This window comes from Polyergus mexicanus, unplaced genomic scaffold, assembly GCF_030449975.1.
Source record: "Polyergus mexicanus isolate NDT 795.1 unplaced genomic scaffold, iyPolMexi1.0 SCAF_7, whole genome shotgun sequence".
Taxonomy (NCBI): domain Eukaryota; kingdom Metazoa; phylum Arthropoda; class Insecta; order Hymenoptera; family Formicidae; genus Polyergus; species Polyergus mexicanus.
Window position 1 is genome coordinate 11,245,757 of NW_027223327.1, and position 13,106 is coordinate 11,258,862.

Below are 13,106 nucleotides of genomic sequence, written 5' to 3' on the forward strand. Positions count from 1 at the left end.
CACACATATGTCTTTCTTTCTCTCTACGATATTTTAAAATTTTAAGTTATACTCTTAATATATATATATAGTAAATTATGTAAATATTATTGGTTCTTTTGAAAAAAGCAAAAATTAATAAAGAATATATGTTTGTACCGTATATCATTTAATTAATGGTTAAAAAGCTTTTGCATTCCTAATAAAATAAATACATTTTTTACATGTTTTTAAAATATAATACGAGAATATCAAGCAAAAGTTGCGACAACGAAAATAATTAAGCAAAATATAAATATCATGAGCAGTTGAAAATAATATTTGTTAGTTTTTCAATTCCGCTAATTTTTCTTTTCACGTAGAACGCGATTTACATAAAAGTAACGTCGCGGATTATATTTAAATGGACATGAAATGAGATGGTGACGCAAAGCGTATTAATCGACTTACGTCCTCCATTTCGTCGCTCTTGTAGAGATTAGCCACTTCGCCAGTACTCAGCATATTGTTGACAATCTCCAGAAACTGCTCCTCCACCACTTGGGTATCGTTGAAGAGGAAACTAGTCGGTTTGTTCTCCACCCCGACCATTGAGTACAGAGTCTTGAGATCTTCGCGAAATTCCGGTAACCTATAGTGTGTTGTAATGGCAACTTGATAGGTGGACAGATCGCACATGTAACTGCCAATACGTGAAAGCGATTGTCTACCACTACCACCAATTCCAACTAGAAGGACATTACCGCGAGGCTGTAAAAGAACATTATTACAATTGTTAGATTTATAATATGCGTTAGTTTTATACAATATATACTGTCGCAACAGATTTTACACGATTAACGAGGAAAATATGTACGTGTACCTAAAAAAAAAAAATTCTATTTTTTGAGTTATTATTTAAATTAATAATTGATTTTATATGTTAGAAATATATTATAATAACGCGTATAGAAAATCATAATAATACAGACTTGTAATTTTTATAGCGTATTGTCGGATAGAGCGTTTACCGTTATACGGCACGCGATGTGAATCACTAACCTGCGATATTACACGAACGATGCGACATACATGTTCAATCGCATCGCGGAACAGAATGAGATCGAGGTGTACCACGCCACGAGAAGCATTATAGTCGTCCATCTGTTCTTCTATATAACGCCTTACGGCACCGATATCCGGGAGATCTTCGTATATATCCCAGGCATTCATGAAACTACCTGCAGATATTAATTCAATTTAAGAAAAAGAAAATGTATATATATATATATATATATATATATATATATATATTCCCAACACATAATATTATTATTAATAAAAATAAAATAATATTTTAATTAAATATATATTGATTATTGATATTATTATTGTTAAAGGCGTTAATAAAAGAGCATATTTATATTAGCTAAGAATCAACGTATCGCATCAATATATCGTGTTTACCGAAAATGGGGCATCTTTTCTCCGGACAGACATTATGGAAGGTCAACTCAAAGTACTTTCCGAGCTGATCGTTCAACTGAGTCACGAACCACTCTCTGTCCCTGAAAGAAATTGCTCAGCATTTTTTCCTCCCTTACCCCGGACCAAATTAAGTTAATGCCTCTTGAGCGCTTACTTCTCGTCAATAAGCCGATCGCAGAAAACTCGGAAACTCTCGTGAACCCACAATCGCAGAAAAGTCTGTCTCGAATACTGATAGTCCTTATGGCTGCGCAGCAACCCTTGGAAGACCTGTCGGAGGATCGATACCATTTTTTGTATCCGCGTCATCTCTACTTTCATGCCGAGTTTTGCCGGTTGTTTGTCAATTTTTAACTTTAGGATTCGTTTTTTACCTTCGATATATCCCTTAGATTAAATAAGTAATGCATCTTCGTTGGCGTGGGAAGCATCTTTCGAATTACGTGATTGTATAGATTGATCGTGGCAAACGTTATGTCATTTGCTAAAACCAATAAGTAAATGTCGCTTTATATAATCGTCAATTAAATACAATCAATTTCATTTTGTATACATACATATCCCTTTTACTTCAGCGTGAAATTCGGAAAGCTGCTGATTCAGCATTGTGCCATAGATTCTTATAATTTGTTTCTCAGTTGGAAAAGTCATATTAATGACGTTAAATTTTGCGAGCAGCCGATTCGTAATGACGTTGCGGCCTCCACCAGGTGGTCCCATCGCTGCCATTAATTGTATCGTTTGAATATATTTCCTCGTTTGCTTCTGGCGATCGTACCTGTCGATAATGTTTTCTATATTTGTCGCAACGTTCCGTTAAATATTTCAAAATATATAATATCTTTGTCATGTTCCTGTTAGACATGATTTATTCTTTTCTTTTCTTTCTTTTTTTTTTTTGTTGCCATTTGTCTGTTCGCGCTTTTTCTCTTTGCATATTTTGCAATGTAATATTACCAAAATCCATAATCGATCCACTGTCGAATCAATTCCAACGATGGTTGCGATCCATATTTCTCCTTCATGGGCATATTAAAATCATCCATAAAAGTGATCAAAGTCTTACCGCCCGTAGGAATGTAAACACCTTTCGTTCGTTTTTCCAGTCTGCTTTCTATCGCATCCTATAAACGAAGAGAGCCACCGTAGAAAACGTTCATTTAATATTTAAAATTATTATCTATTTGATAGATGCTTAGAGCCTTACTTGTATGTTATTGGATGTAGTTTGCGCCGACATGTTTACAAGGAGAACGGCGTATCGCGTGTCGTCTAGCAGCTCAAGTACCGAGTGGATGGTAGACGTTTTTCCTGTACCCACCGCACCCACCACGAGCACCGGAAAACCATTCGATAAGAGGGAACTCACGACGTAATCGTATCGTATCGTGTCCACGGTAGGTACTATTATCTTGTAGAACGGCAGACTGTAAATTGACTTAGAATATACTAGCGGCGCACACGGGTTCTCGTAAGCTTAAGGGATGGTCTCGGCGATTATCGATTTTCTCGAAAATATATGGATGTGATTGAATATTGATATAACGCGAATTGAATGATTTGACCTGAATATGTATGTGACTCGATATGAGATTTGGACCGAATTCAGGATATTCTGGTTAAACAATCATGTTATACGACAATTGACGTATCGAAGGTTGCCGTTCATCGATATAAATTCTGAGAGAAGATTGGTAATTTTGAATTTTTTAAAAGATATCAGAATTTTATAACCAATTTCAATAAATATCTGTATTTACCCAGGTTGAAATTTCCAAGTTTGCGATAATTTTTCCTCCCATAAAAGAAAAGTACGGAGACGCGTATCCACGTAATACTCGTAAACCGTATCTCGCAACGGGAAGGAACTTTCGATTTCCCTTATGAAATTATCCATCTTCTGACGACCTTTCTCATCGACCGAGGCACACAGTGACCATATCATGCTGCAACGTGACGTTGAAGATAGTTATTTAGCATGCCCTTGACTATCATTACCATGCCATTAGCTGAAAACTTATAGTTTAATATGACTCGCGCAAACCACTAGAGGATTATAGTATTAATATTACTTGAACATGCCCAGAGGGTGACGGCTGTGTTGCTTGGATACGAGTTACGAATTCATGATCGTCGTAACTTATCTCACCGCAGCGTCCTACGCAATATTCGAAATGCGTCGCGCATTTACGAAACAAGAATACTTTTACGTACCAGAAGAAGAACCACATTTTGCATATTATGGAGAAAGCAGCGCGATCTTCGCCTAATTCCACGCCGTTCTGCGGTATCGCGAATACTTCCAGTAGTTTGCAGAGCGACTGAATGGCGTTTAATTCGGGAACAGGCACGAGTTCCTCGCAATTCTTCCGCTTAAATTCTAACGCGGCGTTAACGTGGCTCTCGAACAGCTGATTCATCTGATTGAAAAGCAATGAAATGTACGTTCCGCCGGATCATGGAGAATTACTCGATTTGTTTCACCTCTTCAACAAACTCCGGTTGCGCGTTATACTTTTGCAACCACGAATCGACGTACGGATGCCAGCTAAAATTCTTGTAATCATTATAAACCATGCCTACTCTGGAGACCGTCGCGGGAGAGGCGACAACCAAGTCTTGTACCTCGAAGAGCAACGACACTTGATCGGGCATAATAATACGATCGTTATTTATCAGCGTCAGTACCTTAAAACGCCAAGTTTTTAGTTTCAGCAACGCATCGGAGAGAGTTAGCTTTATGCAATTTCAGTTCAAGGAGACTCGAGGAGTATCGAGCAAAGGACGGACAAAGTATACCTTGTTGTCATCCATGACGCTGTTCATGTTCTCAATCCAATCAGCGTCTACGGGTCCGTCAAAGAGAATCCACTTTTCATCGGTGGTATCCTCTGTCAAAAGAATTAAATTTTACAATAGCATATTTTCGAAAATCACGTTAGCTAAATAAGTTTCCCTCCTAATAATTTTACTTGTATTCTCTCTTTTTTTCCGATTTTCTTTATTATTTGTGATTCGTCAATAAAACAAATCCAGTGCGTATAAATAATCTTTATATATTATTCAATCGAGAGAAAATTCTTCGATGTATTCCTGTATACGTGCATATCTTATATTATATTTGTAATTAGCATATTATATTAATGCAAAAGTATTTTTAATTTTTGCTCCGGAAAAAATATTTTACATGAATTTTAATAATAATATACAAAACGGTACACAACACTAAGATATTCACAAAACATTAGAGAATACATTGGGTTCGTCTCTAATGTCATATATCCATAACACGTGACACACTTATTACACTACACATATTACATTGTAATCAATCAAGCGCTTTACCGGAACAAGTTTTCCGCATGATGGACGATATCACCCCGTCGAGCCATTCTCCGGTAGAAAGATTGTACTCGCCGTAGAGTTCACCGAGACTTAGTGCCTTAGGATTAATGGGATATACGTGAACGGCATTAAAGCCCGGTTTTCCATCGCTCTTCATTGTCGTCATCGTATTCTGTAAAATCTTCCACGTTGCGGTTTTCGCGGTGTTTGATACGCCGACAATCATCGTTGAGTGACGCGAGCTCTTCGTCTCGTACAGCTCGATGACTTTTGTCAATATCATGGGAATTGGCTATAATAATCCAGATAATTTAGGGCGATTAATTAATATCGAGGTATAGCTGGCAGGACGATTTATCCTACATGTCCAAACAGTATCCACAATGTCCATAACTATTTTCTCCGTAAATTATATTCTAAGGGAAAATGATGATCCGAGCGATGGATATAAGCGCAATTTAATACAATATATTCACGAGTTAATATTTATAAACGCTAGATCGGCACGAATAATTTTCCGATAAATGCCCTTAGGGCTATAAAAAACGAGAGCATCGGCTCCTACCAGCAAGTAGAATCGTTGAAATTATACGTTATATCCTCCCTAAGTAGATTACCTGCAGCTTCAACTTGATTGCCTCGTTGGTTATATAACTGATAATTTCCTCGTAATCCACGGTGGGTATGTCTACGTTGGGGAAAAGATCGGTGGTAATATCGAGAAATAGCGGTAGATCGTCCGAGGTAAGTTTGGCGACATTCATATCTTTCATAGAGAGGATAATTATCTAGACAAAATTCGATTTGACTGATATTTATTCACGTTAAGTGTCATAACATAAACAATTATTGCAATTTTGCTTTACTTTAAATATAAAATATTGCCAGTAATTTAACAATTATGATATTTTTATAAGCGTCATTAATATAATAAACGTTTTAATCAACGTTTTGTGTTGAGTTTTAGAATAATAAAGAAAATGAAGAATTACCTCCTCGTCGGGTAAATTGGGATATAATCTTTTCTTTTTGCCAGCGTATCGAGTCAGTGTTACTATACCTCGCAAACCGAAATCATAATGATGCTGTTTACTAAGCTGTTGCTCGGCAAGAGAGTATAAAGTAAAAACCTACAAAGAAGAAAAGCATTATGCAAAACTTTCAGCACATTCTGATATTAAAATTTTTTGGATCATAAATAAAATAAATATTTAAAAAATGTTAGAGATATTTTGAAAGGCAATAGACAAGAAGATAAATAGATTATAGATTATTCTACAAATTTAAATGTTAAATTATCGTTTGTAGAATCACTTATATTACGATATCAAGAGTTAAGCAAATTAATTATAACTTTAAGTGACCTTTCTAGCTAACACGCGTGTGTTTTGAAAGCCTTCGCCAAACAGGTTGATCTCGACAATCATGCTACTGTCCGGCACCATCATCGAGATTGGCCGGAACATGGACTTTAAATTGTCTGGAAGTTCGGTACGTCCGGCGTAACCAGGATTCATTGTGATGAAGATGCCGCAGGTGTGCACCAGATTTATAGCGGCGCCGTCGAAAATGAATCTCGTGAGTCTCTGGGCGAGAGCGGTCAGTATCGATAGTATCTGTTGCGCTACTACTGATAACACTTCGACGTTAATTCTGCGATTACGAAAGAATTCATTTCTCTAAATCTTATTCTTTCTTTTTGCGTTTGCAATCTTTTTTTATATATTACGTGGTAATGTAAAGATTCTCTTATTTACAATTAACTAGCTTTTCATCGTGAAAAATAAAAATTACAGAAATGCTCTTCATAAATTCTACACAACAAATAAATTATGTAAATGTATATATATATATATATCAACTTTATGTCTTTTCTTTTATATAGCGTTGTTTAATTCTGATACAATGATGATGCATTTTGAGCGAGATTTGATTTGGATAAAAAGCTTTTCTTTTTTTCTCATGCTAATAGTGTGTAAGCTTCAAGGATATTTACCGGTTGAATTCGTCAAAGCATCCCCAGGCACCGCTTTGTGACAGTCCGCAAAATAATCTACCCATACTTTTATAATCTAGTCCTTCCGAACAGTTTTGTACGATTACGTTGAAACCGAGCGCTTTTCCAAGGTCTTTCACTGTTTCAGTTTTTCCAGTACCCGCAGGTCCTTTTGGACTTCCACCGCGATATAAATGAAGAGCCGTTGTCAATGTGATGTAACATCTGGACGAGATAAACGGTTCAAGAGTCATTTCATTGTTTAGTATACAATAATATACGACATATATGAAAATAGAAAATTAACAGAAGAGTGCACTTTAAATATACTCGTATAATCATAAATATAAAATCATTACAATTATCATATTATTTTGCAATAAAAGATAAATAACATGTTTTAAACACGTATCTCGAAAAAAGCTTAAATAATATACATTACCGTGTTTTATTAACGGAATATATTCCATTCTTTCCGACAGAAAAGACCTTCGTGCAATTGACGGACTATTGATGAAATATCTCGTCCATCAGGTCTGTATTTCAAGAGAAAGAGAAAAAGAGAGGGAGAAAGAGAGAACGCAGCTGCAATCTGGCATTCGATTCGAGAAATATATTAGAGTGTGTATATGCTCCGGCGCAGTTTGCGATTTAATGCGTCTATTCGTGGCAGAGGGGGATGATTCATCCACTTTCGTGCGGTGGATGCGGGAGGGCAGGCGAAAGACCGAGATTCCTGTAGGGGCGGCGCGTTGTGTCTTCTTTCTCCGCAAGACAAATTCTCGGGATCGCGAGAGCGGACAAATGTATTGAGATGGCAATCGCCGTCTATAAATTAGAACGACGGGATATGGGATAACCTTTTATCGCGATTAAATCGATACTATCGTTAAGTAGATCCGGATATCGCGGCTCGTTCGACGTTTGGCCTTTGATGTCACGAGGCGCGTCGATATCCGCTACCCGTTTCGAAATCGCTCTTGACATTATGTCGCATTGTCATGTATTGTCGCGGTTTACAACCACGTGGTTCTGATGCGCGCGAAACGGACGTTTTGCGGTGAGCATTCGTTTCAAGTTCCAGAAGATTTCAAGACTCGTGCTTGTGGATTAGCACTTTGATGTAAAATGCACATTCTTTAATTACATCGATATAATCTTGATCAAGTTTTTTTCGCGCAATATGACAATTCGATTCTTCATTTTTTATCGTAAATTTTTTTTCATTCTACTGAGTTATCTCACTTAGTCATTTTATTTATTTATTTAAAAATAAACAAAATAAAAATCCATTTAGTGCACAAAGAAAAGAGAAAGATACATCTATATATATATATATATATATATAAGTTAGATAGTACAATAAAGTAAATATTTAACAATATATGATTATATAATAAGAAAGATAAAGCAAATTTAAATCAGAAAATATAAGTAGTTAATAGAAAAGAAAAATAATATAAGAATAATATTGGAAATTAATATATATGCGTGCGTGTGTATATTATCTATTAGCATTTTATTTTATTAGCGTTTTCTGTAGGATGGCTTCGTGCTTATATTATGTATTGTTGTTATCAATTCATCTTTTATAATTTTAATTTAATTGCATCAAATTTAAGTATACGAGGACTCTTTTGCTTACGAGAAATCCCTCAGAACTTGTTTCAACTAAGCGATCGTCGTCAACTGCTCTCGCCACGACACGTGACATTGTTCCCGCGCTAAGATATAACTAGTTGTAGAAAGTTGTACGATATGCGATGGGTATCGCGAGTTCGCGACCTCGCCTTAATCATGTAACGTGAGCTATTTGATGCGATCAATATTGCGTGGAAAGTTCCCTCATTAAATACAACGGCGCGCTTAAAACTTTACCTAATCGGACACGTGCACTACGCGACGCGTCAAGCAATCGCTGCGCGATCGTCAAGTTACTCCCGCTGACCTAAATCAGGGTTGTATTACATCGCCAATGTGTCGAACACTAAGCATTACCAGCGTCCCGTCGTGTGTTATCCGCGCGCGTGACAGACGAAATTACGGCTGGCCGCACGATCTGCTACCAACTACGTGACTATAGCACGCGCGATAACCACTGAGAAACTTCTGCTTTAACATTGCTAAACGGAACAGAGTACGCTGACCGACTAAATACGTTACGACATAATGTCATAAAAGTAATTTTGCAAATGGCGCCCGCAATCGAGTGTATAAACGCATGCCACCATTCGGTATTCACACTGTATAGATTCATTCAAACGACATGTATTTCACCAAGTATTTGCGGTATAAAGCATCTCGATGAAACCGTTGTCATTCTGCACAACTTGGCAAAAAATATTATCCTGTTATACGTTTGTGATATTTAGTTTTTAGTTGAACTTGTTCAACGTTTTACTTTTTTACGTTTCACTAAAAATATTATATATATATGAGAAATTTCTTTAAATGTATAGTAAAAAAAATTATTTTTAGTTTTATATCAAAGTACATCTAATGTTAAAAATATTAAGCCGTGAAAGAATATATCAAGTTTCTTTGAAAAATAAATTAATACTATTCTCTCTAAAGAAAATTTGCTTGTTGAGAGAGAAATAAATATAATTAAAAAATAAATAAATAATAAATATGATTAAAAAATAATGATTGCATAAGAAAATTATTATCTAATATTTATCTAATATAATATGTGATATGTGCAATTGTATATATATATATATATAAACTAAACGTTTAGGGAAACGTACCGGTCTGTCAGAGGAGTTATTACAAGTCTTCCAGTGTTGCCCAGATACTCGTAACCATATACGAAGTGAGTGTTTGTTTGCCGAACAATACAATCGTCCACGTCTGTATCCCAATAAAATCTTAACTGCGACAGCCACTCGAAAGCAGACACATCTCTGCAATCTGAAAAATTTGGAAAGTAAGTTTGCTCCCGCTTTTTCCCTGGTTTCGTTATTTATTTTCTCTCTGGATTAAAGTAGCAAGGAAAGTATACGAGTAAAGTAATATAAGAAATGTTACGTGCAGTTTGAAATACTACTTTATATCATTACACAAAGAAAGGAAATTTATAATCTTTTACTTTTCATTTTATTTATAAGATGGCAAAAAAGACGCAATATCGTAATTCTTGATAATAAAAATAATTCCAATATAAAGCTGTTTTCTTTTTCTTTTTTTTTTTAATCAAAATTGTTCTTATATATTAACGAAAATTATATGTTGCAAAAAATTAATATAAAAAACTAAAGAATTATTATAAGTTAAATAGAATCTTTGTATAGTAAAGAAAATAAAATTTTGTTATAGTAAACATTCGCCAATTTTATATTTTTCAAAAAATAAACTCTCACTGTCATACATGTATATTTTTACAAATATTCGCTTCGAGATACCATCAATATACAAATTTACTAAGGGAAGCAACGGCGTTTTCCTACTATAGCGTATCGTATCGCCAACAATATAACGTCTAGAACGTGATGCGGTTGCGTCGGACGCGATCCTATAAAATGGTCCGTAATTTGTTGGCCGTACGTTCGAGTATATATCGAGTATATTTTTGCAAATCAAATGCGCGTAACGAATGAGCGTTGAATTAAAGATAAAAGAATGATTGTAGAAAAATATACGAATCGACTCACTCATTTTGTACATTTTTTCAATGACATCCCTCGCGTGTATCTCGATAACGACAATGGCCTTGAACTTTAATCGATCCAGCTTATTCAAATCGCCTCGTATAGTTCCCGAGTATTTGTCCAACGTCTGATTTTGCTTCTTCCTCAGTCTTCGTAACGGCTTCTTCGAGTCCGCCATTCTTGAGAGTACGAAGGTAAATCAAATAAAACTTAATTGGATTGTGAAATACATAGCTAATATACTATTCCGCAGTTACGCTACCTGATACATAATTAATCTACTCGTCTTTAAGAGTCTCTAGAAAGCTTCGAGAAAAGCTATCTCATTAATTCAACATGTATAACAACATTTTTAAAAATATTATTAAAGTAATGCAAATATATATATATATACGGCTGTCGTCTTTAAAAAAAAAATTATTAACGTAAAATTTCTTACAGATTTCTTAACGTAAGATTTATGCGACGGCTATAAGAGGACAATGTAACATGTGCGATGCACTTTTAGCGATATTATTTTTCGCCGTGCAGATCATCTCTATTTTCCCAACCGTCCGCGTTGTCTTTGTCCCTTTTTCCGGAGAGGAGGAGTGCAACGGAAAGGTACGTTGGGCCTCGTGCAACACGAGCATTACAGAAGAGTCCCGGGATGGGAGGGATTTTATTTGGTAGGTAGAGAAGATGCCCGACTGTAGGTGTGCGAGTTAAATTATTCGCGGTACGGCTAGTATATGTAAATGAGGGAGAAGGTGGAAGGGTGCCGTCGCCGGATCGCAGGACCAGACGTAGAATATGCAAAATTTCTCTTATTAGACTTGCCGTGTCTCCTGTCTTCTTCTATGGCCATTCTCCCACCCCCTCTACTGTATGTCTGTATGCGTATATATATATTTAAGCGTACGTGCGTGTATATGTGTGAAAAGATCTTTTCTCGTCGCGCGTACGTCAACTCGTCCTCGTTTCCTCTAACCGTCTCTCGGTGTTCGTCAAAACTGGCCTCACGTTTATCCCGTTTCTCCACCTTCCTTTCCATGCCCCCTCTCCCATCCGCGTTTCTCTCACGTTTCCATAACTAACGTAGCTAAATTTCTCATAGGCAGAAACTCGGAGTACTCACTTGCAGTGCAGCAGGACGCGCGTGCAGTCGCTCGTCCATTGAATCTGAGTGGACGTAATGCCCGGCTGGCCCGGCCATTCTTTCACCCACCTGTCGCGTTTCGCGAGCGTTTTTCGCAGCGCTGTCCGACACTGCCTCAACACTTCGCGTAGGGTCACTCTCATCGCGGCCTCTGCAATTGCCACGCACGTTTTATTCGCGCTCACTTCCCTGCCGCGCGCGGTTTTTCATCCCCGTCTTCACCCTCACATCCTCCCCGCACACTCCATTTTGTTCGCACATTTTTATCTCTCGCAAACAGAAATCGAAGTTGTACGCTGATGCGTGCGCGCGGGCACATCGGGTAATTTACGGCGGTCGTGGACCAACGTTGGGATTGGAGCATAAATTATGGCCAATTTTCCAGACCCGGTTTTTATTTACGCAACGCCCAAACCGTTGTAAACGCTACTACTCGCTACCCCGCACCGAGAACACCGCAGGATACTGTAAATATTTGATGAGTCCGTGTTCACACGTCGCTGATCTTTCTCCTAGTTTTCTCGCGACGTGTATGCGAAAGAAGTTTGTCGCGCTTCCATATTTCAGATGGAGGTGAAACGGCCTCTTTCGATTTTGCAAAAAAAAAAAAAAAAAGCAATTTATGATCTTATAAATTCTCGCGTATATATTTCCTCTGTGTTCGTGTACACGTGTAGATTTCGGAGAGATAACAGGAAACGAGATTTATAAGGATAATATACCCAAACTCATAGAACGGTAACTACTATGCGCTTGTCATGCAGGAATATCGGATTTTAGGATTACACCGAGATAATTGCGAGTTGCTTTTTTGAATTTTTGCATTTTGTTGTTCACGAACGTCCAAGATACCGATTTTTATTCCTCATCTTGAAATATGTATCTAAAAAAAGAAATGTACTCACCGATATCGCACAGCCAATATTCGACTTGACCTTCCAAGAGGACCGGTTCGATAAACTCGATGTACTCTTCATCGTTCGAATACATGCCGTCAGCCACATGTTTTCCAGTCAGCGACTTAAGGCAAAAAGATGCGATATTAAGAGTCTCGAGACAATGCGCTTACATAGAGGAAGCAAGTATAGAAGAGTAGACCGCTGGAGAATTACCTTGCTGAGTTTCAAGGACTTGATGTTCGCGAAGAGCTTTCTGATGTGCGGCTGTATGAGGTCCGGTCTTTTAGAATGCGCCAGAATCTCCAGTATATCATCATTCGAGACGAAGTAGAGTCTCGGAAATATGCGTCTCTTGGTCTCCAGATACTGCTCGAGCGCCAACTGCAACGCCTCCAACTTGTCGTTGAGTTTGTTCAGGATTTCCAGCAAGCCAGCTAACAGGATCGCCGGAACGGGGAGAGCAAGAAAGGGGGGGAGGGGAGGGGGGGGGGAAATGCAAATGCTTTCAATAGAATAGATTTACATTATTTTACAGTACGCGTACGCGCGTCGGCTCGTCGCTCTATTTTTTATCTCCTTTTTTTCGTTTTTCTCTTTTTCTCTCTCTCTTTTTTTTTTTAGCGCCGGAAGCC

At 37.3% G+C, this 13,106-nt stretch overlaps 1 protein-coding gene across 1 annotated transcript in view; it reads right to left on the bottom strand.

Annotated features, from left to right (window-relative positions):
• Positions 1–13,106, bottom strand: part of Kl-2 (dynein heavy chain 2, axonemal kl-2) — a 43,624-nt gene that overhangs the window by 10,982 nt on the left and 19,536 nt on the right. Inside the window, exons 25-46 of the mRNA XM_070299606.1 lie at positions 12,688–12,908; positions 12,481–12,595; positions 11,555–11,726; positions 10,441–10,616; positions 9,538–9,700; positions 6,788–7,012; positions 6,156–6,444; positions 5,784–5,921; positions 5,409–5,579; positions 4,792–5,083; positions 4,246–4,337; positions 3,940–4,134; positions 3,661–3,866; positions 3,207–3,392; positions 2,654–2,873; positions 2,404–2,570; positions 2,004–2,224; positions 1,821–1,930; positions 1,601–1,716; positions 1,426–1,526; positions 1,021–1,199; positions 430–729 (exon numbers count right to left, since the gene is read on the bottom strand). Coding sequence (XP_070155707.1) covers positions 430–729; positions 1,021–1,199; positions 1,426–1,526; positions 1,601–1,716; positions 1,821–1,930; positions 2,004–2,224; positions 2,404–2,570; positions 2,654–2,873; positions 3,207–3,392; positions 3,661–3,866; positions 3,940–4,134; positions 4,246–4,337; positions 4,792–5,083; positions 5,409–5,579; positions 5,784–5,921; positions 6,156–6,444; positions 6,788–7,012; positions 9,538–9,700; positions 10,441–10,616; positions 11,555–11,726; positions 12,481–12,595; positions 12,688–12,908 — 4,055 coding nt within the window. The remainder of the gene's footprint in view (positions 1–429; positions 730–1,020; positions 1,200–1,425; positions 1,527–1,600; positions 1,717–1,820; positions 1,931–2,003; positions 2,225–2,403; positions 2,571–2,653; positions 2,874–3,206; positions 3,393–3,660; positions 3,867–3,939; positions 4,135–4,245; positions 4,338–4,791; positions 5,084–5,408; positions 5,580–5,783; positions 5,922–6,155; positions 6,445–6,787; positions 7,013–9,537; positions 9,701–10,440; positions 10,617–11,554; positions 11,727–12,480; positions 12,596–12,687; positions 12,909–13,106) is intronic.